The 24,822-nt window shown below is 44.5% G+C and overlaps 1 protein-coding gene across 1 annotated transcript in view; it reads left to right on the top strand.

Annotated features, from left to right (window-relative positions):
- LOC138251300 (uncharacterized) overlaps positions 1 to 4,540 on the top strand; it is a 66,554-nt gene extending 62,014 nt beyond the window's left edge. The window contains exon 3 of the mRNA XM_069205639.1: positions 1,410 to 4,540. Within this exon, the coding sequence (XP_069061740.1) occupies positions 1,410 to 3,499 (2,090 nt within the window). The 3' untranslated portion in view covers positions 3,500 to 4,540. The remainder of the gene's footprint in view (positions 1 to 1,409) is intronic.
- Positions 4,541 to 24,822: the final 20,282 nt, after the last annotated feature.

The raw sequence follows: 24,822 nt of genomic DNA, 5'->3' as shown, positions 1-24,822 counted from the left end.
TTGGCAGGAACAGCACACTTTCCATCTGGCTGAGATGACCCCTCTCCTTCATGGATCGTCACAGTAGATATTTTAATGGTGTCATATTACCTCACTCATATCACAAAACTGTGTAGTAAACTTAACTTCATATATGGGAGGATAAATGTTGTGTAGGATTCTGTACATGACAAGATTAATTTTGTGCAAGAGATTAACAAAACAGTAGGTACAGAGGGTTAGATGTATGTGCAGCATCAGTGGACCTAACCTTTATCAATGGACATCAGAAAACATAGCTTCCATTGGTGCAGCACATGCAGGGTCCCAGTGAACCCTGGTTATTGTTATATTATATAATTCAACTAGCAGCCAGGCTATTTCCTTCCGGGCACTGGGTTCTATGACACACTGGTGTGGCACCATGCACCCTCCAATTTAGCAGCTACAGAGGTGGTGAGTTACTTTATGGTCTTCCTCTCTCTGCAACTTGGCAGATAAAAGCTTACAATTAAGGACAAAATAAATATTGGTTAATAGAAAAGGTAAACAATGATGGATGGGTGAGTGGATGGATGGATGAGTGTGTTAAAGAATGGGTTGGTGAAAGGGTGAATGGATGAATGGGTAAAAGTATGTGTGTGAAAGATGGGTTGGTGAGTGAATGGATGAGTGGGTGGAAAGATGGTGTATGAAAGAATTGGTTAGTGAGTGGATGGATAAGTGGTTAAACGGATGGGGGATGAAAGGATACATGGATAGGTGGGATGAAATGATGGCTGGTTGAAAGAATAGATGTGTGGGTGAAAGGAGGGATGGATGAACTGTTTGAAGAGTGAAAGGATGGATGAATGGGTAAGATGGTGGCCAGATGGGTGGGTAAGAGGATGGTAGATCGGTGGGTAAAATGATTGGAGGATGAGTGGGAGAAAGGACAGGTAGAAGGATGGCTAAAAAAATGGTACATTAATTGGAAATCTGAGAAGATGGATGGGTGGATGAAAGTATGACAGAGTAAATGGAAGTCTGAGATAATGGATAAACCAAAGGATTGATGGATGAAAGGTTTATTGTTGGATGGGTAAGTCAAATGATGGATGGATAGATGGAATTGTGAAAGACTGCATGATGGATTAAAATATGAATGAATGACAGACTGAAAAGATGAAATGGTGGCTACCAGTGGGTGGATGGAAGGGTGAAAGGATGAATGGATAGATGATGGAATGAAGAAACAAATGAACTCTTCTATGGAGACGCAGGCTTACTTGGTTTGCTTGTGTGGTGCCATCAAACATTTGTTTCAAAATGGATGATATTTTGATTTTCTGGCTACTCCCTTGTACACCTGTTGCTACTGCTAGACAACAGTTGATTTAAATTCATGTTTTGCCCATTACAACATATTTATGAAACTGCATTTTCTCTAGGGCACAGAAGAAAAGTGGACTGCAAAACCACAGCTGCTAATCTCAACGATGCAATCAATAGTGTCTCCAGAGACGAGGACATAAAGGTGGATATTGCGCTGAAGATGAAACCCTACGCCAGCTGGGAAGAGTTCTTGATGCCCGCCCCCATCTCCATCGCTATCCTAGGAGAACTGGCAGCCATTTCATCCGCCGGAGGGGACTTCTCTATCAACCTGAATTCACCAAAAGGTGGACACGAGTTCATGAAATACCCAGACTCCTTTGCTGCCTCCCTAATGCAGATTTGCAATTCAGCCTGGTTTGCCTTCAACACAGCAAACAAAAACATGGACCAGATCAGGCTCCTCTCAGGTTTCATCCCGAGGGCCAATGCAGAAGTAGTCAAGATTCTGTTCATGCCGACTGCCACTGTTAATGCCCTCCTCCCAAAGAAGCTGAACGGTTTACTCCGCGTGTCCAAGGAGTGCACGTCCTTAGCTCAGTCTGTGGAGGCAAGCTTTAATGAGACAATATATCTAATCCAGGAGGTGCTTGAAGCTTGTGTGAACTCCAAGAAGGGCTACGAGAACAAGCTGACCGATGTGCAGACCGCCCTGGAGCAGCTCAGCATAAAAGAAGCATCCTCAAAACAATCTCTGCAGATGGTCGAGGCATTTAAGAAGACTATTGAGTCACAGCTAAAGGATGCAATCGACGCCTACAAGGACACAATGGACAAATTGCCCTCTGTGATGGAAACTGTTGGTGCTGATATTCTAGGAAGTATTCTTAACCAACCATCTTCCACTGGAAGCAAAGCTGTAAAACAAGAGTTAGAGGCAGGTGGTCCTGCAGATGGTACTGGTGACAAGGATGATGCGAAGTCCACCTTTTGCAACACTAATGTCTGCGCCAGATCCGATGAGATGACATTAAGCGCAAAGAATCTTCGAAATGTCTTAGACAGTCAAGAGGAAACCATTAACATGAAAAAGGTTTACAATGAGAGAGACCATACCATCACAACAGACTATTATAAAGATCGTTTATTGGGCCTACAAAAGGATATAAGTGATGAAGGCACTTGTACTGCAAAAAAACTAATGCATGATTTTCTGCAAAGTGGCATTGCTATTTGTGAGGAATTGCAAAGAGCTGCCAAATCTGACACTTTCGATCTGAAGAACTCGAAGCTCATTGCTGAAAAGATAAAAACCCTATTTGCCAATTCAATGAAAGCTGATTCACATTGTAAAAAAGTGAGAGGTGGCCATCCTCTGCAGGTAAGGCCCCCAAATCTGTCTGCAGCTGCAAGCAGTGGTGGGATAGGATCTCAGTCTGCACAGATGGCCTGGGCCAGAGTGGAACAGGCCAGAGTGCAATTAAACAACACCCAGGCCATGTATATGGAAACCTTCGAAAATCTAAAAAAAGAAAACAGAAAGCTAACAGAAATCCTTGTTGAAATGAGGAGACACAAACTGGACAAGATTGATTTTGACTCAGCCAAGAACCTGCTCATTAAAGGCTTGGATGCCCTGGCGAAAACCAAGGAGCAGTGGGAGAAGATGACCTGCTTCTTCCAGATGATGTCCAGCCTCATTGAGTCCTGCCTTGTGAAGTCTGTCAGTGACTTAGTGGAATCTGCCCAAACTGTGCAGAGCATCACCGGCTATTCTGCAGAAGCCTTCGTGAAGGACATGATATTCATGCAGGCATCTAAAGCTAGCCACATAGGCTACCTGGTCCACATGATATCAAGTACCTACTCCGAAGTGTCTCAGCGCTTCCTGATGGACCGTGTCAACTCTTTAGGAATATTCCTCAGTATGAATCCCTCAAACCCAGAGTTCAACTTAGAGCGCCTGAAGTTACAAACTGGCTGTGAAGAAGCACAAACTGAAATCCAGAACTTAGTAATTTCAAAGAAACAAGAGTTTGACATGAGTGTAGAGGCCAGAGTTGAAAGAATCAACTGCCAGCTGGGGGCAGCCATCCCACCCATGTCAGAAGCAGAAAAGAAGAGCATTAGTGAGGCTGTACTGGCAGGGGCAAGTGCTGCCGGAGATTTAAGCAACAACAATCTAAACATGGATGACTTTTTATAGTAGGGCCAGCATAGTTTCTTTAATTCATGTCTATTTTATCATTCTTCTCTTAAGGATGTTTGTTGAGGGCAGCCTCTTTACATTAGGGGTGTGTGTATATTTTTTTCTAACTAAATACATGTTGGCCTTTAATCTGAAACTGTGAAGAAACTATAGGCTGACATCACACTGGGCTGGTCCACTTACATATATTGATCTCCAGCCTTGAATTCAAAGGCATTACCAATATTCAGTTTCATGAATTTTAAGTCAATTCATTTCATTTCATTCGCAAGGGATATTACGGCGCCAAGTCATGCCAACTGCCATAAGCGAGTACTGAGTGAAGCAAGGCCAGACAGCCCTTTGATTGCGAAAGCGCCAAGTTTTGAGCTTTTTTTGTAAATCCGAGATAATCATTAGTGGAACAGAGGTCTAATGGCAGTGAGTTCCAGAAGCCGCCAAAAGGGTTAAAGAGCAGCCCCCGGGTTCTAGTTTTTTCACTCACTTAGCTTTAGCGAGGGCAAGATTCATAGAACACAATCTTCTTGCGGGGAAATAAAACTCCAGCTGTGATTGGAGAATAGCAGGGCCAGTGTTATGAAGTGCCCTGTGTGCGTGGCACAGGAGTTTGAATTAAGCCCTTGAACGAATAGGAAGCCAGTGCAAGGTTTTCAGGCAAGCCGAGCAATATCTATCTTTGTTGCAAATGAATCTAGCAGCCATATTTTGAATCATCTGCAGATGAGAGAAAAGATGGTCTGACATCCCAACATATAGGCCCTCATTCTGACCTTGGCGGTCTTTTCGCAAGACCGCTGAGTTACCGCCGCGGTGAAGAACGCCGACCGCGGCGGTGTGCCGCTGTGCGCATTCTGACCGCTGGGAGCGTTCCGCCGGAAAACCGCCAGCAGCCACACTGGCGGTCGGCGGGAAAGTGGAGACTGGTCAACCTCCACCGCCACGCCAGCAGAACACCGCCCACAGAATTACGACCCACATTTCCGTGTGGCGGTCTTCTGTTGGCGGTCTTCTGTTGGCGGTCACGTCCCTATGGCTCCCGTCGCCTCCCGGAGGACCAACGCACAAGGTAAGTTGATCGTCCGTGAGGGGAGGGGGTGGGGGGGTGTTGTGTGATGTGGGCGTGCATGGGGGTGTGCGTGTGAGTGTGTAGAGGGGGTGTGTGAGTGCGTGTATGCGGGCGGGGGTGCTGCTGTGTCTATGGGTAATGTGTGCTGTTCGGCAGGTGCGCATGTCGGCATGTATGTGTGCGGGTATGTGTCCCCGTTGTGTATGTGTGTGTAGGGGGTGTGTATATGTGCATGTTGGGGGTGTGTGCATGTCGGGGTACATGTATGTGCATGTCGGGGTGGGGGTGGGGAGGGGGTTCGTACCACCTCTGGTGGGTGGCAGGGGGGTGGAGGGTGTGGGGGGAGGACTCGGGTGGGTAGTGGGGGGTGGGGGAGACCCCTATCAGTGCCAGGGAAGGAATTCCCTGGCCCCGATAGTGCTTACCGCCATGGTTCGCACGGCGGTTCCCGCCCGCAAGAAACCGCGGCGGTAGGCAGGGTCATAATACCCTTGGCGGTCTTGGGACGACCGCCGGGCCGGAGTGCGCAAACTCCAGCCCAGCGGTCATGACCGCCGTGGCGGTCGGAGTGGAGAAGTAGCGGTCGGTCGCGGCGGGGACCGCCGCGGTCAGAATGCCATTTTTAATACCGCCGGTCTGTTCGCGGTCCGACCGCCGTCTCTCCGCCGACCGCCAGGGTCAGAATGAGGGCCATAGTGCGTTGCCATATTCCAATCTGCTCATCACAAGGGCATAGACAACGATTCTACCCCAGTCTACCAGGATCCAATTAAATATGTTTCCTAAGAAGTTTCAATAGGCCAAAACATCTGCCCCTGGTAGCAACCGCTTGCTCTGACATAGATAGAGAGTCGTCGATTAGAAACCCCAAATTCCTTACCGCCTTTTGTGGTATAGGCACCTTTCCTAAAGAGGCCAGCCACCACATTGTGTCCCAAGTATTTTGGGCATCTCCAAAAAGTAAAATCTCTGCTTTATCAGCATTTAGCTTCAAATAGTGTTTCTTCATCCAACTAATAACATCCTCAAGGCAATCTCAAAGGTTATGTCTAATTTTCTCATCTTGTCCACCTAAATAAATCAGTTGAGTATCACCCGCGTAAGAACACATTTCAAAACCCCACTTATGCACCAGCTTAGCAAGGGCTGCAACATATACATTGTAAAGGGTTGGACTGAACAATGAACCCTGCGGCACCAAACACTTCACCAAGTAGGGGGAGGTGCTAATAGTGCTAATAGTGCCTGACTGAACTGACTGAGTCCTATTAGCTAAGAAGGAACAAAACCACTGCAATACAGTCAAAAGCTGTCTAGTTGTCTAGTAGAACCAGGGCAACTGCTTTTCCCTGATCTACTTCCCATCGTATACTGTCCAAGTCCACCAAAAGGGTAGTTTTGGTACTCTTCTTGGGGTTGAAACCTATTTGAGAAGAGTCAAGAGTATTGAAATCTTCTAACAATTTTGTCAACCGCGTGCTAACTAGTCTTTCCAGAACCTTGGACATATAAGTAAGTAAAGACATTGGACGGTAGTTAGAGAGTACAGAGGCATCTAGTCTAGCTTTCTTAGCTAAATGAAGAATCAGTGCTTGCCTCTAAGTGTTGGGATAAATGGCCCTTCTCAAGGAAAAATAAAAAATTTGAGTAAAATACAGACTTAAAATGGACACTTTTCTGGAAAAAACAGAATGAAGGCGGGGTCAAATAGTGAGCCAGATTTCACCTCCAACCTTATCTTTTCCACCTGTTCTCTTGAAATAGTAGCAAATTCACCAAAATGTACTCCAAAACGGTCCCAATCCAACTCAGAAAGCGACGATTGAGGAGCAAAGGAGAAATAAATGTTGTAAATTGTATCTTCGAAGTAATTTGAAAAACTTCAACAGTGGGGGACTATAGGAGTAATGGCTTGTGAAAGGCCTACCAGCTGGGAGAACTCCTCAACAATTGTAAAGAGTTATTTACCAGAATTTTTATTGTCTTCCAGTGTTTTACTTACTTTTACTTACCTATACTTACTTGGGATGGCGTCCCCCATCCTCCGCTTTCCCTCTGGTGTGGATGGGGGTGTCCCTGGGGCCTGGGTAGGGCACCTGTGGACTCATTCCATGGTGTTCCATCATGGAAATGAACCCACAGGTCCCCTAACGCCTGCCCTGACCCAGGCGTTAAATCATGGTGGTAAGCAAGCTTAGCGCCATTATTTAGGCCCACCTCCCTCCCCTGCACAATTTTTGCATGGGAGGATCAATAAGGCACAAGGGCCTTAGAGTCATTTTTTGCCCAGAAAGGCCTACCTTGCATCTCATTGACGCAAGGTAGTTTTCAGCAGGCAAAAAATGACGTTAACTCCAATATTGTGACACTAGATGGGTCTAAGGTCAAAATATTAATATGGAGTTAAGTTTGCGCTGAAATAGCGTCAAAAAAATTATGCCATTTCAACGCAAACAGAGTATAAATATGCCCCTTGGTTTCAACTCATAAGCTTGCCAAACACGATTGCCAGATACCAAAGGTATGTCTGATATTTTCCTTAAAGGAAAACAAGATGCATTTGAAAATCAAAAATGAAAAGTTTTCCTTTCATTTTTTCAGAGCAGGCAGTGGTCCATTAAAAATGTGTGGAGAATCCTCTGCCTATCAGTTTTCTGCCTATAGAAGAAAAGCCCACCACTGTTGCAGATGAGTCATTGTCCAAGCCATTAACAAGACGTCATGTACACATACATTTGGTTTCGACAATCGTCCTGGATTGTGAGTAGCCTCCATACCACCTAGTTACTCAGAAATATCTTACATCATATTGCAAATCAAAGCTTTAAAGTTATTACAAAAATACAATGATGTAATCATTGGGGGGGGGGCACTCTTTACACCTGCCTGGGTCTTCCATATGGGTTATGGCAGACGTGCATGGCAGGGCTATTGTTTTTTTTTTTTTTTTCACTAAGTTCCCTTTGAAAGTTTATTTGTGAAAAACAATATTAAAATCATGCTACATGCTTAGCAATCTTTTTTGATGCAAATCATACAACCATGTTGGTGAGACCATTTTTGTCATTGCAGTCGTCAACTAAATTTAAGGAAACACAGGGCATATTTATGGAAAGTGGCTCTGCACCACATGCAGCGCCACTTTCCCTGCGCCCTTTAGTACCCCCCTACCGCCACCGTGTGCGCCGTATTTAAAATACGGTGCACCATGTCACAGGGTAGGGGGCAATAGCCTCATTTCTCATGACACTATTGATGTACTCTGCAGGAGTAGCGCCAAAATATTGGCGCTACTCCTGCAGAGTACATAGGTCCCTATTCTAAAGAATGGAAGCCCGCTCTTGAGCAGGCATTAAAAGTGCCGTACAAAATGGCGCAAGGAAATCTCATAGCCCCCTTTGCATACATTATGTCTGACGCAGGCATAATTTACCGTAAAGGGTTACAGAGTGGCGTAATGCATGCATTGCGCCACTCTGTAAACACAGCATATCGATTTCGGCCTCGTCAGGCCACATTAAAGTAAAAAAAAATGACATTAATGTGGCACAAGGTGGCGCTAGGGGACTATAAATATGCCCCCAAGTATGTTGGTGGGTGTCTGGAGGTGAGGTCTCCCCCACTCTGAGGGAATTGGAGGATTGCCCACTGGGTTCTTAATGTCACCCTTAGTCTTAATATTTGAAATGTGAAATGTAGTGACGTGTGCGGCTGGGTTTTCTCTGATATGCACATTATACATACAATCAGGTCTAACTGTATGACACACATGATGATGTTAACTCTTTTAGGGTGTATATATGAGAAGCTTAGGGCCTAGAAAACTAATATTTATATCATAGCTAACAGAGTGGGCGAGATTACCACTTTATAAACAATTTGACATTAATCATGATAAAAAATATAACAGAAAGACATAAAGCTGAAACTTCCATTCTGCGAATTAGAAAATTATATTTAGTGAGCAACATTAAAATCTGTTTGGCTGGGCACAGAGCTAATGTGGAGGGAAGCATGTATTGATGCAATTGCTTGCATAGGTACATGAACCTACAGAATAACTCCCTCCCTTGTCCGTAAAGAATTATAGACAAGAAAGGTGCAAAGAGGACTAAGAATGTGGTGCAAGTAGGCACAAATACTGGTTGTTTGGAGAGAATACCGGTGAACTGATATCCATCTGAAAGCCTAAGAGTGCTTTAGAGTTATACAGGGATAATTTATAAGGTTGAGAGAGAAGGTACTGATCATTACAACAGTAATATAACCAGGTGGCTGACAATGTAGATTTAACTGTTAGATAAAGGTTAGACTAATTATTAGACATAGAAGGGATGTGGGATATCATATGCTTTGGGCTTTTCTAATATTCATCTTGTTTTATATTATGACTGCTAAGATTAGAATAATTTTCATCATTATGATACACAAGGTGTGTGTGCTGATTATGCATAATAAAGAACCAATCATTATAAACAGCGACTGCTGTGTGTGTTCTTCTTTCAGAGATCGAGTAATGGCCCTCACAACAACAAATAACCCTTGGAGATAAGACATTTGGGGGCATATTTATACTCTGTGATGAATTTGCGCCCTTTTTGACGCAAATCCGGCGCAAACTTAATTCCATATTTAAATTTTGATGCTAGACCCGTCTAGCGTCAAAATATTGCAGTTAACGTCATTTTTTTACTGTGGAAACCTACCTTGTGTCAATAAGATGCAAGGTAGGCATTCCCGGGCAAAAAATGACTCTAAGGCCATTGCACCTTATTTATCCTCCCGTGCAAAAATCACGCACAGGAGGAGGAGGGCCTTCAATAATGGCGCTAAGCCTGTTTTGCACCATTATTTAACGCCTGGGTCAGGGCAGGTGTTAGGGGGCCTGTGGGCTAATTTCCATAGTCGGAGACCATGGAAGCAGTTCACAGGTGCCCTTCCCTGCCCCCAGGGACACACCCAGCCACCCCCACCCGCACCTGGAGGACACCCAAGGATGGGGGGACCCATCCAAGGTAAGTCCAGGTAAGTTTTTTTTTTTTTTTTTTAAAGTACCATAGGGGGGCCTAACGTGGGCCCCCTTACATGGCACTGTGCCCAATGGCCATGCCCAGGGGACACAAGTCCCCTGGGCATGGCCATGGGCAGGGGGGCATGACTCCTGTCTTTGCTAAGACAGGAGTCATGACCGTGGGGGTTCTGTGTCAAAAAATGACGCTAGTCAGGTTGGTGTCCTTTTTTTTCAGCTAACCTAACTAACACCTAACTAGCGCCATTCTTTCACGCACAACCTCCAGTCTTCCCTACGCCTCCCCTACCCGGTTATCATTATTTATTTTGACGCTAACCGGGCCTTAGCGCCAGCTAGGCTAGCGTCATTCCTTAAAGAGATTTCCTTGCACTATTTTTTTGGCACCTTTAACGCCTGCTCAGAGCAGTTATGAAAAGGGGGCATACCATTATTTATAATGAGCCCCTATGTACTTTGCAGGAGTAGCGCCAAAATGTTGGCGCTACTCCTGCAGAGTACATCAATAGTGTCAGGAATTCTAATGCTATGGACCCCTACCCTGCGCCATGATGCGCCATATTTTCCATATTTAAACTCTGAGGCCCGCGGGCGTCAAAATCAAAGCGTTTGCATCGTTTTTGGGAGGCGGGAATCCCACTTGCGTTAATCATATGCAAGGTAGGCGTTCCCGTCCAAAAAATGACTCAAATGGCCGTGCGTCGTATTTATGCCTCCGGGCAAAAATTACGCACGGCCGTGATGCGGACTCAAAAAATGACGCACAGACCGATTTTAACGCCTGGGTCAGGGCAGGCGTTAAAATGGGGCCAACACACCTGTACTTAATCAGAAGCAACAGCAGAGCAGCAAAAGGGAGACATGGAGGTGCTTCTCATCCTGCGTGCACGTAGACGCAGAGCACAGCAACAACAACAGCAGCTACCACAACACCAGCAGGGACCCCAAAGGCAGCGCAAAAGGCAGGAGAGGATATTCCGCACCAGAACAACACTTCATGGCCTCAGGGAACACTACATCATCCAGAGGTACAGGTTGAACTGGCAAGCCATTCAGCACCTGCTGCGCAACATTGAGCCACAGTTGGCACCCATCTTGCTGACACCCCGCACCATCCCAACACAAACCAAGCTGCTTGCTGTACTCCACATGCTGGCAAGTGGATCTTTTCCAACAACTAGTGCCCTGGTTGCCGGAATATCACAGCCGTCATTCTCTGCCTTCTTGCCCAAAGTACTGGATGCCATCATCAGACTCACACCCCAACACATCTGCTACCCTAACACACTGCAGAAGCAGCAGAAACAAAACAGGGGTTCTATCTCATCAGTGGCTTCCCACACGTCCTTGGTGCAGTCAACTGCACACATGTACGCCTTGTGCCACCTGCTGCAACTGAACACCTCTACCGCAACAGGAAGCACACACATTCTATCAATGTGCAGGCCATTGTCAATCACCAAGGAATGATCATCAACATTGTGGCTAAATATCCTGGGAGTGTCCATGACTCTTTCATCTTCCGTAACAGCACCATCAATCAACACTTCCAGGATGGATGCTATGGCAATGGACTACTTGTTGGTAAGTACAGAAACCCTACTGATATACACACTGCACAGAAACCCTATAGGACACACAACACATACACCCCAACTGCAACATGTCGACAAGGACACACTAAGGTCGTGACATCGCTAGCCATGTTTCATTGGTCACCATTGAACCTGTCACACATCTGACAATACTGTACAGCCTAATGTTAAGACATCTGTAGTCACAACGTTTGGAGTGGGTTGCCTAAATGTCCCCTGCAAATAGTAAGCGTCACAATCATGTTTACAACAATCCATTGCATAAGTCTAAAGGTATGGGATGTACATGGTACATTGATAGGAACGTGTTAACAACACTGTGAAAATTAACCTGTGTATGGAACTATCATCTCACCCCCAATGAAGACACAAGGACACCTGGATCACAAGTCACAGTGCAAGGGAGGGCACACTGTACTGCAAATTCCTAAACATACTGCTGACACTCACTCACCAGCCAAACACTCGGTCAGCCAACAAAACAACACAATGCAGATGGTACATCCTACAAGCCTAGGATGCAACACAATAACACAAAAGAGACACAGACAACACAAGACAACTACTGCCATGCAAGCTGATATAAATGGGCCAAGCTACATCTAAATGATCCCATTCTCTTTCTCTTTCAGCTGATCAGGCGTATGGAATCCAGCCATGGATCATGACACCATTTGGCAATCCAAGTACTGCAGCAGAGCGTGCCTACAATGATGCACATAGGAGGACGTGCAGCATAGTCGAGAGGACCTTCGTCATCCTCAAGTCGAGATTCAGGTGCCTCGACATCACTGGTAGTAGCCTCCTATATTCCCCTGAAATGGTCTGTAAGATCATCCTTACATGTGCCATCCTGCTCAACATTTGCATAAGAAGGAACATTCCCCTCCTAGAACCAGACCCACACATGCCTGAAGAGGAGGAAGAGGAGGATGCTGGCCTGCAATATGAGGGGGAACAACCAAACACGGCTGCTGGAGTGCGTAGGCACCAACACATCATGAACAATTTATTTTAAATTAAATCACCATCACCACTTTATGAACTAATGTAAATAAACACTGACAATAAACACCACATCATGGTCTGGCTATTTATTTCTGCACACCTTTAGCTCTAACTATCAGAAGAAGAGTGTTGCCTCATGGAGCATTGCTGATATACCAATCAGGACACAGAAAATCCCACAACAAATGTGATGTGTATCATACAACGGTCACATACTGTACACACACACTGTAAATGACTGAGATCCTGTAAATTTCACCTTTGAAGGGCAAGAGCAGAGGACCACACCTATTACACACATAAATGTTGGAAACATGGTTCATCGCAGCATATGGCACACAACTAAGACACCATCACTCAATTAGGGGAAAACAGGCCTCATACATCAGGCAGTTTAGGTGCTTTTGCTTCAGTAACAGGATTGTATGACCAGACCCTTGAGTAAGCAGTAAGTCCAACTACATACAATCTTTGCAACGACTATCTGTGACTAGAGTTCCATATAAGCAGAACATAGACAGCACAAGTGCCACACATATGACAAGCATTGCGCACATGGCATTCCATCGACATGTCAGCCAATTTCTAAAATCCTGACACACCCATGCGCCTGGTCACAAGCCACCTGTCTGAAGAGGTCCCTGGAATACAAATATGTGTACCCTGATATTCCCTACTCTACACACACACACTAACAAGAGTCATCCAGTGTGCTACACCCTTTCCTATGGTATACCATTGTCATAGTACTATCTGACTGCATGGACGTCAGGTCAAATAATACACTGGCTTGGAGTTTCTAAGGCCTGGTATCACCTGTAGATTGCTTCCTGTGTGAAAGGTACTGTCGGCCATTTGAATGCAAATCTCACCTACAGGACTTGTGAGAGACTGATGCAGCCCACACCAGTGATCACCTCCATGCACACCACCCAATTTAACATGCACTGCCCCTGCTGATGCCTCGAACAGCATTGAAGTTGACATTTTGACAAATACACCGTTAAGCATTGCTACTAATGAAGCCATGTAACACAGTTCCTGGGTTCATGTGTCACCTTCAAAAAATACAGGACATACACAGTTTGACATGTCAACTGTCTGCTGCACCCTCCAACCAGTCTTAGTCAGACCACTGATCATGTAACTTGTGAAATTGCTGGATCCTGATTGACCCTGCATCCTGTCAGCCTGACTGGCACCTGTCCGTGGGTCACCCTAAAGATTCCCTGTGGCTACATATGTACCACACTTGCTGTACAAAACCTCTCATTCCTCAGAGGCTAATTTGTCATGTGCCTCATCAATGCATACTCAAATACATTGTATAGCATCATCTGACTTTTATTTGTACCATATTTGTTACATTGCCCTTGAATCGCAAAATCATGGCCCATCCCTTGTCTGGGTCTCATTAATGCCTGAACTACGAAGTGTGACAGTGTACCTGGGCCAAAGCCTGGGATTGTGTACGTGGCCTCCAGCAGAACCAGCAACCTCAGATAATGTCCATGAAAAGTCTACACATGTTAGGACCCTGACAGTTCACACGCTGAATTACATTGTCCAAAACATATAGATGTGCCGTGTGTGGTGAATAGCAGGCAAATTAATCTGCACAGAGGCTATGATGTTCCCAGATGCAGTGGGATCCACAGAGGCCAACCTGTGTACAAATGTTATAATGACACCTGCCGGAACATGACACCTGAGACATTATCTCACTCAGCACACCAAGGTTGCCCAGTTGAAAGTCTCATTACACGTCTTCAGTGACAGTGTGGGACCATCCCCATGTATGTTCGCATGTCCTCAATGACTTTACTCACTTTTATCTCTGAAGGATACTCAGTAGATACACGATTAGCTGCCACTAACTCATGATGAGACCTGGACGTAACCGTGACAACATACACCTCAACAGTTTATACAGGAGCAACATTGGACCACACACATGAACATGACACCTCTGTGCAAGTGATCACAGGAAATATCTGGACACGGGCTGCCTCGTATTCTGTTCCACCACAGCCACTGGAGAGTTGTGGCTCCATAATATGTCCTCAACTGTGGTGTCATAATACATTTCTGCTTCACCTTTGGCTATCTGACCCAATTACATGGTACCCACTTCGTCAAGGCATTTGCCTGACTGACTGTTAGATTCACCAACAAGTGCCTAGGAAGCAGTTTACAAAAATCTAGGACCATAGGATGGTGAAACTGTGGACAATTGTTATGACCAAATGTCAGCCATCTATCTGGTGCATGTTTTTCCATTTGTGGTGTCTACGTTACCCAAAACCTTGGAGGGGCACACAACGGATGTTGCTACATGTATGACTAAGACATGTCCTATCGCATTTCCACATTGACTTGCATCTATGGTATGGACACATTGACTAAACATACTACAAGTATATTTTCTATAATGCATCTTGTGATGCACACACACTGGGCCTACAACTACATTAGTGAACACTGCACAAACATTGAGCCATAGGCATTGAGGTATTGTACCCATGTACGTCACCTTGCTATCTTCTCCTGATGGCAAACATGGCCAAATTGTGCAAGACATATATGTAGGCCACACATATGGTCATCTAGTGTGTCAGCCTCCCGTCAAACTCCAGTTAAGGAAGTAGTGGTGAATTGTCCGCTGCAGTATGATGTCTCACATATGAACATACACCACCAATCACCAAAGTGGTTGCGAGCAGCCTATCACAGTAGTGTCCCAAAAGTAACCTAACATGAAGATTGAAACATGCCACTAAAACCAGTTAATGCACTAAGGGCCAGATGTATCAAAAAAACAAATAGCTATTCTAACATATGGAATTTGAAGAAATTGCTAATAAAGAAATGCTAAGTGGTATGTATGAATTTTCCAAAGCCTTAATAGCGACTACTTAAAATGCGCAAATGCTATTACTGATTTGTAAATAGAGAATCCAACTCCATTTGCATCTATGGGCCTGCTGCCAATGGTTTAGCATTTCCTAAATTGCGAATTACGTTTAGGAATTTGCAATTTAGGAACAGCAAATCCCAGGCTGCTGGGGGCCTAAGGCCCCCTCTGCTGCACCCCAAAAATAATTTTTACGGACACGTGAAGCACACACATGCTTTAGGGGCATGTGTGCGCTACATGTCAATTGTAAAAATTATTCTTAAAAATGTATTTTGTAATTTGCACATGGTTACAACCAAAATTTTGTTGGTGGTAATTGCATTTCCTAAATGCCCAATTCACATTTAGGAAATGATTGATACAGGTGCTCACAAATTTGCAAATAAGGACACCCTATTAGCAAATTCATATTTAGAGAGTCGCAATTTGAGATAATCTAAATGGGTGCGCAATTTTAAGGAATCGCTATTTTGCCAATTCCTTACAATTGCACTGCGAATGCCTTCCATACAGCCTGAAAGGCCTTTTTGCATTTGCAAACGGCAGTATTTTGCGAATCGCACCGTTAGCGAATGCAAAATTGCTTGAAATATCTGGCCATAAAAAAGACATATTTTTCCTTATGCATCATATTTTCACGCATACAGCTTATGCGGCATATTTTCCGACACACAGAAGTGAAAATTATGCTGCATCCAAATAATATTAACCAAAAATTAATATTATTTGGAGGCACTCCTGTGCGTCGAAAAATATGACGCACAAGCTGTATGCGTGAAAATATGACGCATAGTCAAAAAAAACGGCAGCCATGTTATGCTGGATGTGATGTAATAGGATATCCTGTTTACAGAATCTGTACAGTGGGTGTACTTTCACTTTCACTTTGCAGTCTGTGATTCTTCTAGACTGTGTGGCTGTGTTCAGAGTGTTGTCCAGTGATCTTGTGCTTTTGTGTCCTGTGTGCAAGTTACTATACAAGTTACTTGTTGGTTTGTGAATTAAATATTGTTGTATTATACTGTCTGAGTGTGTGTTGTTTACATTTGTCCAGTACAGTAGTGAATTTGTTGTTTGTGGGAGTCTGTTGTGGGTAGTGCTAGTTTGGGGATAGTTGGGCTCTTTTAGTTGTTAAGTTTACTTTGTATTTCCTTACACCTACTTTCCCCCTTTTTCGCCTTTCTTCTTTTTTTTTCCCCTTTTTCCCTTTCCTGAACTGAAATGTCAGGTAGGATGGGTGAGGAGGAGTTGGGGGGGTTCATATGGCTGGTGTGCCATTTCCTCCCACTGATGATCGAGGCAGGGGGCAGGGTGATACAGGGGTATCACACTGAGGCCCGAAAAGTCCAGTGGGGTAAGGTGCTGCATCACTTGGTGCGTGTGTACGGGAGCCAGAGAAATGACCACCAGCTGAAGCACCGTTGGGCTGACCTCATCTCCAGGGAGCAATATCTGCTGGACCACCTGGGAATCATGATTGGTGGCCCTTTTGGTGAGTACAGATCATGTAAATGTGCACAATTAAAAGCTGTGTAGTGACATGAGATGATTGGTACAAAATCTGCCAGCTAAGTTGCTGAGTGTGTGTAATGCTGCGGAAACATACAGGGTAATTGATGCACTATGTGAAGGATCACAAATGCTAGCAGTCAGCCAGCTCATGCTCTGCAAACTTACAGGATGCTTGTTGCTTAATGTAATTTAGTGCCGCCTTTGTGTCAGACAACCAAAAAAAAGATGAGCCAATCATGACTCTACAGGTCACAATTGCCAGTGAAGTGTAGATGTACTAACATAATTGCCACATATGTTGACGCTATAGCTAGACTGACTTTGGAAACACTACATGATGCAGAAAATGAGTACTGCCTTCACGTCAATTGATGATAGTAATGTGGCCCAGACATTTGTCTCATGTGTGTCTGGTGAGTGTGTAAGGAAAGCATTCACGGAAGTGCTATGCCTGTTAGGGATTAATGTGCTCCTTCATATTTTTTGGATACATATCAGATCTGGACTTCAACTATTTTGGAAAAGGAGTAAGGTGCCCTCAGCTAACATCTTAGACAGGTATTTGGTGTTTGTTGTGCCACATTCCGATTAGGGATGGCAGTCCAAAGGTATGCACAAGGGTCCAAATATCTACGTTTGGTGCCAATCACCATTGCTGGCCATATCAAATGAAGAAACTGTAACAACATGAGGTCTTGCAAAAGTCCCTGCCCCTCTGTACATTGTACCTATCTGTCATAAATGTGTTATGACCACATAGGCTGTTTGACAGGTAATGCAGTCCTCAAGTAACCAGCCTTTGGATGTCTCTCTTGGATGCACATGATGAGACGAATACACATCAATATTGTTGCTGCTCACTAATGAAGGTGCATGTTTGCCACCACATGATAGTCAGGGCCACTGCATGTGTGTAGAACTGTGTGTAACTGTTGCAGGAGACCCATCCTATGTACATGTTGGCCGTGAGATATTCGATGCAGTATAAGCATGTCTGAAAGGGTTTCATTACTTATGTCAGCTTACACATTGTTTTTGTTATTGAAATTGTTGATCAGTGCACAGATTCTGAGCACATTCTTCCTTCCATGCTTTACAGGTAGACCGGCACCGTACACAGTGGGAGAGGTGACTCGATTTGAGGGCCTCGACACCTACAGTGAGTGTTGACATGTGTGTTATGGTATGTGTGTGCTGGTGATGTGTGATGGACTCCTGTGTGTTGAACACATAGCAAGGTGTGATGCTCTGCCCAATCATTTGTCTTGTTCCATGAGTGGGATTTCAGTCTTTAAAAATTAGACTTGCCCAATGCTTATCAAATTGTATAATCTAGGGTTTGTAGTCCATTCCTGTAGGGCCCGCAATGAGAACTGGGGTGAGTCATGTGTATTACACTTGTAACAATAAGAGTTGCACTGGGACTCGTCTCAGATTGAGTCTGCATGTCAGACTCACATTCTCCCAGATTGGTACTGCAAATTGCTTTCCAAAAGACTGCTGCTTCCCTATTCACCAATGTACTGATTACACTGTAGGTAGAACCTTCTGGTAGCATGTACTTCCACATGTAGTACTGCAAGTGTGTGGAACTAGAGTGCAATGGCCTAGGTGTGCATGCTAATCATGATCATGGGTGTTCTTGCTACTCTGTGTCTGTTGAAAGTCATGCCTCACTGGAAGTATTTGATGTGGACCAAGGTCTGCATTTTCAGACATGTGTGGTGCTAGGATTGGTGAAGGTTTAGCTGACTTCTAATTGTTGATAGGCCTTACCCGTGGTGTGTGTGTAGAGTCAAACACGTGTTGAGGTTTCTATACACTCCTGGGTGTGCATGTTGTTTGGAATTGTTTGTTGTTCTACCCCCACCTCAAATACAGGCATGGGTGTGTGAATAGGGTACCTAGGACTGATGCTACCAGTATGTTACACATACTTGTGACTATTTGAATGTTTGTTTGGAACCTAGGGCCAGATGTACCAAACGTTTAGCGAGTCGCAAACGGCAAAATTTGCCGTTTGCGACTCGCTAAGCGCGTATCCCAATGCAGAAATGCATTTTGCGAGTCGTTACTGACTCGCAAAATGCATTTCAGACTCGCAAATAGGAAGGGGTGTTCCCTTCCTATTTGCGAGTCACATTGGGATGCAATACCATTTGCGACCGCATATGCGGTCGCAAATGGCATCGCAGTTACCATCCACTTCAAGTGGATGGTAACCCAATCGCAAATTGTAAGGGGTCCCCATGGGACCCCTTCCAGTTTGTGACTGGACCCCAAAATATTTTTTCAGGGCAGGGAGTGGTCCAAGGGACCACTCCCTGCCCTGAAAAAAAAACCGAAACTAAAGGTTTCGGTTTTTTTTTAAGTGCAGCTCGTTTTCCCTTAGGGAAAACGGTCTACACTTAAAAAAAAAAAACTGCTTTATTTAAAAGCAGGTCGCTAACATGGAGGTCTGCTGACGTCAGCAGGCCTCCATGTTAGCGAGTGCCTATACTCGCAATGGGGCCGCAATTTGCGACCCACCTCATGAATATTCATGAGGTGGGTCATTGCGACCCCATTGCGAGTTGCAGTCGGTGTCTGAGACACCGTACTGCATAGCAATCTGCGACTTGCAAATTGCGAGTCGCAGGGACTCGCAATTTGCAAGTCGCAAATTGCTACTTTGCTACATCTGGCCCCTAGTATACACACTCAGGTATGGCACATGAGTACTGTACTAGCAAGTCCTATTACAAATAGCAGACCTTGTGGTTTTTGTTTATCATCACATACACTGATATATGTAGCCCAGGCATTGGCGGAGGATGTGCAGCATGATTGTTATCTGACAACTGTCAGAACTCAGACGGCAAGTTATTGCCAGTTGTTACCGATCATGTAGGTTTTGGGTGTGCTATGTGTGAGATGACCTTTGTAGGCAGGCTTTCCATGTACTTCCTCTGAGACTTTCAATGATCTGTATGGTGATATGAGCTGTTAGAAGTACAGTAGATGTATTGTCAGATTGACCGCTTGTGCCATTTCACACAATGCAGTTCCTATGGTAAATTGTTGGCCTTTGTCTTCACAGCTGCGAACATGACACCCGGCCAGAAGCATGAGTTTGCGAGGCAGGCCATGAGGTACCGACACATCCTGCAGGTACAGTCGGGGTTCAGAAGGATGGCCCGTACATACCAGGCCTAACGGACCTCCGGAGCATGGTGGGCTTCACCACAGGGTGGCCCAACGTTGCCCACCACAGCATCCACCACCACAACCACCGGTTCTCCCCAGGTGGCCCCACCCACAGCGGGGACAGTTGTCCCTACATCAGGTGCACACCCAGGCCCCAGCAGTGCGACAGCTGCAGGACAGTCCAGTGGCCTAGGCTCCACACGGCCACAGAGCACCTCCGCCGGTACCCAAACAGCACCAGCACCAACTGTTGACCCAGCGGCATTCCGGGACTTGGAAAGGAAGATGGACTGGGTTTTGAGGCGGGTCAGCAATCTGACCCGGGATGTCCGCTATATAAGCAGCCGGGTCAAATCAATCAAGCGGACCCTCCGGAGGGCCAACCTCTAGACATTGAGTTGCAATGGACACAATTCCCTCCCCTCCCTCCTCTTTCCTTGTTCTCATGGTTAGTGTTCTTGGGGAATTAGTGTTAGGTTAGTATAGGCTGTTAGTTTAGTTAGTGTTAGTGGGGGGTGGGTGGGTGGGGGTCAATGTTGGGGTTCTTGTGTGTTTCATAAAAAAGAAAAAAATATAAAAAAACAAAAATACAAAACAAATATGATTGTTAAGGTTAGGATAGTATGTGTGGAGGTTAGTATGTGTTGTCCTCCATGTGTCCCGTCTCATAATGGGGGGTGGGGGGTGATGTTTAGAATGATTTGTTACATGTGATGAGTAAGTTTAGCTTAGGTTAGTTAGGGACAGTTGTGGGTAATGAGTAGTCAGGGTAGATTAGGGTCTTGTCTTCTTGTCTTCATTACTCACATAGATAATTTGTGACACTGTTCAGCATGATTACCTATTTGGATGTTAACTCAGACAGCTTAATTCATGCAGTGTTTTGTAGTGTTTGCTTAGATTTGTGTGCACTGTTATATGCGTTAGTATTGCATTGTGACAACATTTAGCTGCCACTATTTGATGACTTAGATATCCCTTGAGGAAGCATTATTCTGTCCAACACAGCATGATGGTGTATGGTTTCTCACTTCATCAGTTATTACCCTCAGGAAGGGCAGGGTATGATGCAATCCTGGCCACTGTGCAGATTTATCTGACTACATGATATCAGGACAGCTGTATTGACAAGCTACATGATTTGAAAGTAGGCACATTTCAGTTATCTATTGAGTTGATGTATCACATTACCCAGAGACAGAATTGTTGTGTAAGTGCTATTTATTGAAAAGTGCTGTAGTGCAATCTGTACATTGTCCATGATTGTGTCAGGCTAACTTAACAGTGGAGTCTTCCATGATTGGGCTTCAGAGGTGACTTAATTTGTGGTGTTTTCTCTGTTTTACTGTTTGAAGTGTTGCACAGATGCTTTACACAATGCCTCTAAAATAAGCCGGACTGCTCTGTGTGAAGCTACAAGGTGGGGTAGGTGGGGTTTGCTTGTGATTTACCCCTGACAAGGACTGTAGTTGCTTCTTGACCAGGGATGACACCCCAGACAACCAACACCCGATTTCTCACAATGAACATTCTCTTCCTTTTCTGGAGTTGAAATTGGACTTGTCCATTTTTTCCAAATAAGTGCAATGTCAAACAATGCTAGTTATCTTTAGAGTTTCTTCAGCAGAATGAGGACTGCAGGCAGCATAAGAATGATCAATGAGATGAACAGGTGTTTTTGACTGGGCACCAGCTTCTTGTGATATGGACAAGCACATTGGAATAAATCCTTTGGCTCTATGGCATTCAGAGGTGATGAGTGTGCCTCAGGCTGTAGCACGAATGACATCAAAGGTTCAAGCCAATCATCCGGTAGTGGCTCAGATGGTGAGGATTGTCCTTTAAAGTGAGCATTTTGCACTATAGGCAGGTGCAGGACTCAGAATTACTTCTGATCTTTCATAGTTACAAATAAGTGATCTTCTGGATTATTATGTTCAGGAAAGTCACTACCTTGGTTATTATGCATGCTAGGAATAGGACTTCTTCGCCTCAAATTTGCCAACATGTGGTTCCCGAAAATAGAAGCTTTCTTTAGCAATATTTTCTGTCCAACACTCATAGCCTTGTATGACCAGATTTGTGTTAAACTCACTTGAATAAATACGTTTATTCTTGGTGATTAGGTTTTTATTCGCGTTTAAATACAGATCCTGCCAATCAAGGAGGGTGTATGCTTGCAAGTTTGACACCAGGGGGCAGATTTATCATTCTTTCACTCAGAGCAGCAAGCCACCTTGCTGCGCCTTGTAAAATCTAAAGGGCAGGGATGTGCCATATTTAACATGATGCAGTGCATTCCTGTCCTTTCCTTGGGCTGGCACACAATGTGCTGCATTGAACCATAGCAGCAACCCTTACACCATAGTGCAAACGTACCTGCATTGCAGGTAGGATTGTTTTTGTTTAGGAGGGGCACCTTCTTGCACAAAAACAATACTCTACGGCATTTTCCTCTTTCTAAGTGTGTTGCAGAATGCAGCACATTTAGAAATGGAAAACAAGAACGAGAAATAAAAATGTGTCTCCTCGTTGAGCCTCCCCTTGGAAGGTGTAGCATTTTAGTGCATTCCCAGGCATATACCAATGTTGGTAAACCTGGGAATGTTTCAAACCCCAGTCGTGGGAATGTCCACGCTGCACACATGGAATGGCTCCCTGAGGCAGAGTATCAAATGGCAGTGTGCTGCCTTGCGCTACTCCAAATTTATCAAGCAACTGAGGCTTGCACCCCCTTGTTGCTGCAAGGGCAATTCAACACAATGATGAATATGTCCCCATGTGTTTAACATTCCCAATGTCCCAATTATCTGAAATAGAACAAGGAATAATCATATCATCCATTCAAATCTTTAAAACTAGTGCAACTTCAATGATAAGTGGGTCTCATAACCTGATAAGGAACCCTTTCCCAAACCAATGCATTGTGCACAGGATAGACCTTAATGTTCCCAGCATATATATCTAATTGAGCTCTGTAGGAGGTCAAATGCAGCTCTAGTTCTTGAATCATAGGTAGTGGCACAGTTTTTTCAGGAGTGTAATGTCCCGTAAACAGTAGCATAGAAAGCAACAAAATGAAAAACACTCCTGTAGTAATCCAAACGCTGGACAACGTTGGCATTAAATACTTTTCATGGAACAAATTATGAACAAGAAGAAATTGATGGTGTGCAGTGACTGTGGAGTGTGTTGGAAAATCACCTGAATCCAATTCAGTAATTTTCATAAAGCATTATTTCTTTTTTTCAATTGATCTTGGCACTGTTGGGGTTTCTTAGTAAACCACAGCATTATTTGGAAGAGTTGCAACTGTGGAAACTGCAGCATCAGATGCCTCCATGAAATCTATTGTTTGGTGTAAAGATGAAGACACAGCAGACTCAAATATCACTTTGTGTGCGAGATGAAATCAGGCCTTAAGCCCTCGTTGGATCTCATTTAGGAGGAAGCAATTTTGCTAAGCCAAGGTGATCATTTCCAAAATGCAAGGATGCACTGTATTTACCAGAATACAACGCATCTGTGTGTTTTCCCCAGAGCAGGCATTTAGTCAGCTGCCTTGAACCAACGCAGGCGCCCGTGCACAATGGTGCAAGGATGCCTGCATTGCAGGGGTGATTGTTTATGTGCAGGAAGGGACACCTTCATGCACATAAACAATCATTGATGCCATTTTGCTCCTTCTATGGGTGCTGCAGAATGCAGCACATGTAAACGAGCAAAAAACAAGTAGAAATGAAAGTATTTCTCCTCGTTGTGCCACTCTGGCAGTGTCAAAAAGCAATGGGTGTTGCGTGGGTATGCCCACAGCAACACCCATTGCACAGCCCTTTGTCACAGAAAACTGCGCTGGGTGACCCATATCTACAGGGGTGCGTTAAGCCACAAAAAGCGGCTTAATGCTGCCTTGTATTTATGGAGCAGGCCACTTGAGCTTTTCAAAAAGTGATGCTCCAATGACTCAAGGGGCTTGCAAATAGACCCCTTGATGTTACTGCACTCTTCAAGATGTAGATCATCCAGAGCAGGGAAAGGTTTCTTGGTGTCAGGAGCGGTGCCTTAATTTTCCAGACTTCACAGGAGCAGAATGATGCTGGCACCCAATACTTCTCCCAAGCTCTCAGTCTCCACTAAGATTCTTAATGTATGGAGACTAAAGGGCTCCAGGGGAGGAAAGGGGTTGGGGATAAGAGATGAGACTGCCTCACCTCCTACGCTTCACTCGTCTGTCACCTCGTCTATCTTCTTAGGGACTCAGTGAGAATGTTGCACGATCTGTAAAATTAATTAAAACATTAATACACTCCGCACTAGTCTTTATCTCTCTTTTTTAAACAAACATTATATTCTAATTAAGACTGTTGTATAACCTACCTCAGTGTTAGGAGGCTCTTTCTTTTCATTCAATTGTTTGTAAATAGTTGTAGTACTAAATACCATGTACTGAACATGTAATGATATCACCTTAGTCAAGGCTGCAACATTTATAATATGTTCTCCTTACTCTTTTTTAAATAGAAAATACTTGCATGACTGGAAACGAGTATGTCAGGAGATTATTCTGTGGTTTCAATTCTTACTTTACTGGAAACGAGTTTATTGGGAGATTATTCGGTAGTTTAAAATCTCCTCAAGAGCCGGTATGTCTCCTCAGCCTTAACCTCAGATATTCTTATTTTTTTGAGGCCTTGTGGAAGCCTTGAATTTTCGTCCGTTCAGCGCTGTCACTCAAAGGATAACCCTAAACTGCTCGACAGACAAGCGTTACGAACACTGTCCCTGAAACACCATTCTAATTTACCACAGCTTTAAAAAGGCTACAGTCTCCAAAATTCTCTTCAGTGAAGTGCGCCCCACCCAATACCTGGAGAGAGGGATCATGAACTGCCTTTGGTTTCCTGACACTTGGCTCTACTCTGAAGTCTCCTTGGTGTCCAAGAGGCTCTGCTATAGAGAATCAGCCACATAGGCCCATATTTATTCTTTTTTGTGCCGCTTTTGCGT

This window comes from Pleurodeles waltl, chromosome 1_2 (genome assembly GCF_031143425.1).
Source record: "Pleurodeles waltl isolate 20211129_DDA chromosome 1_2, aPleWal1.hap1.20221129, whole genome shotgun sequence".
Taxonomy (NCBI): domain Eukaryota; kingdom Metazoa; phylum Chordata; class Amphibia; order Caudata; family Salamandridae; genus Pleurodeles; species Pleurodeles waltl.
The sequence above is the reverse complement of the archived record's forward strand: the minus strand, read 5'-3'. Positions and strand labels throughout refer to the sequence as shown.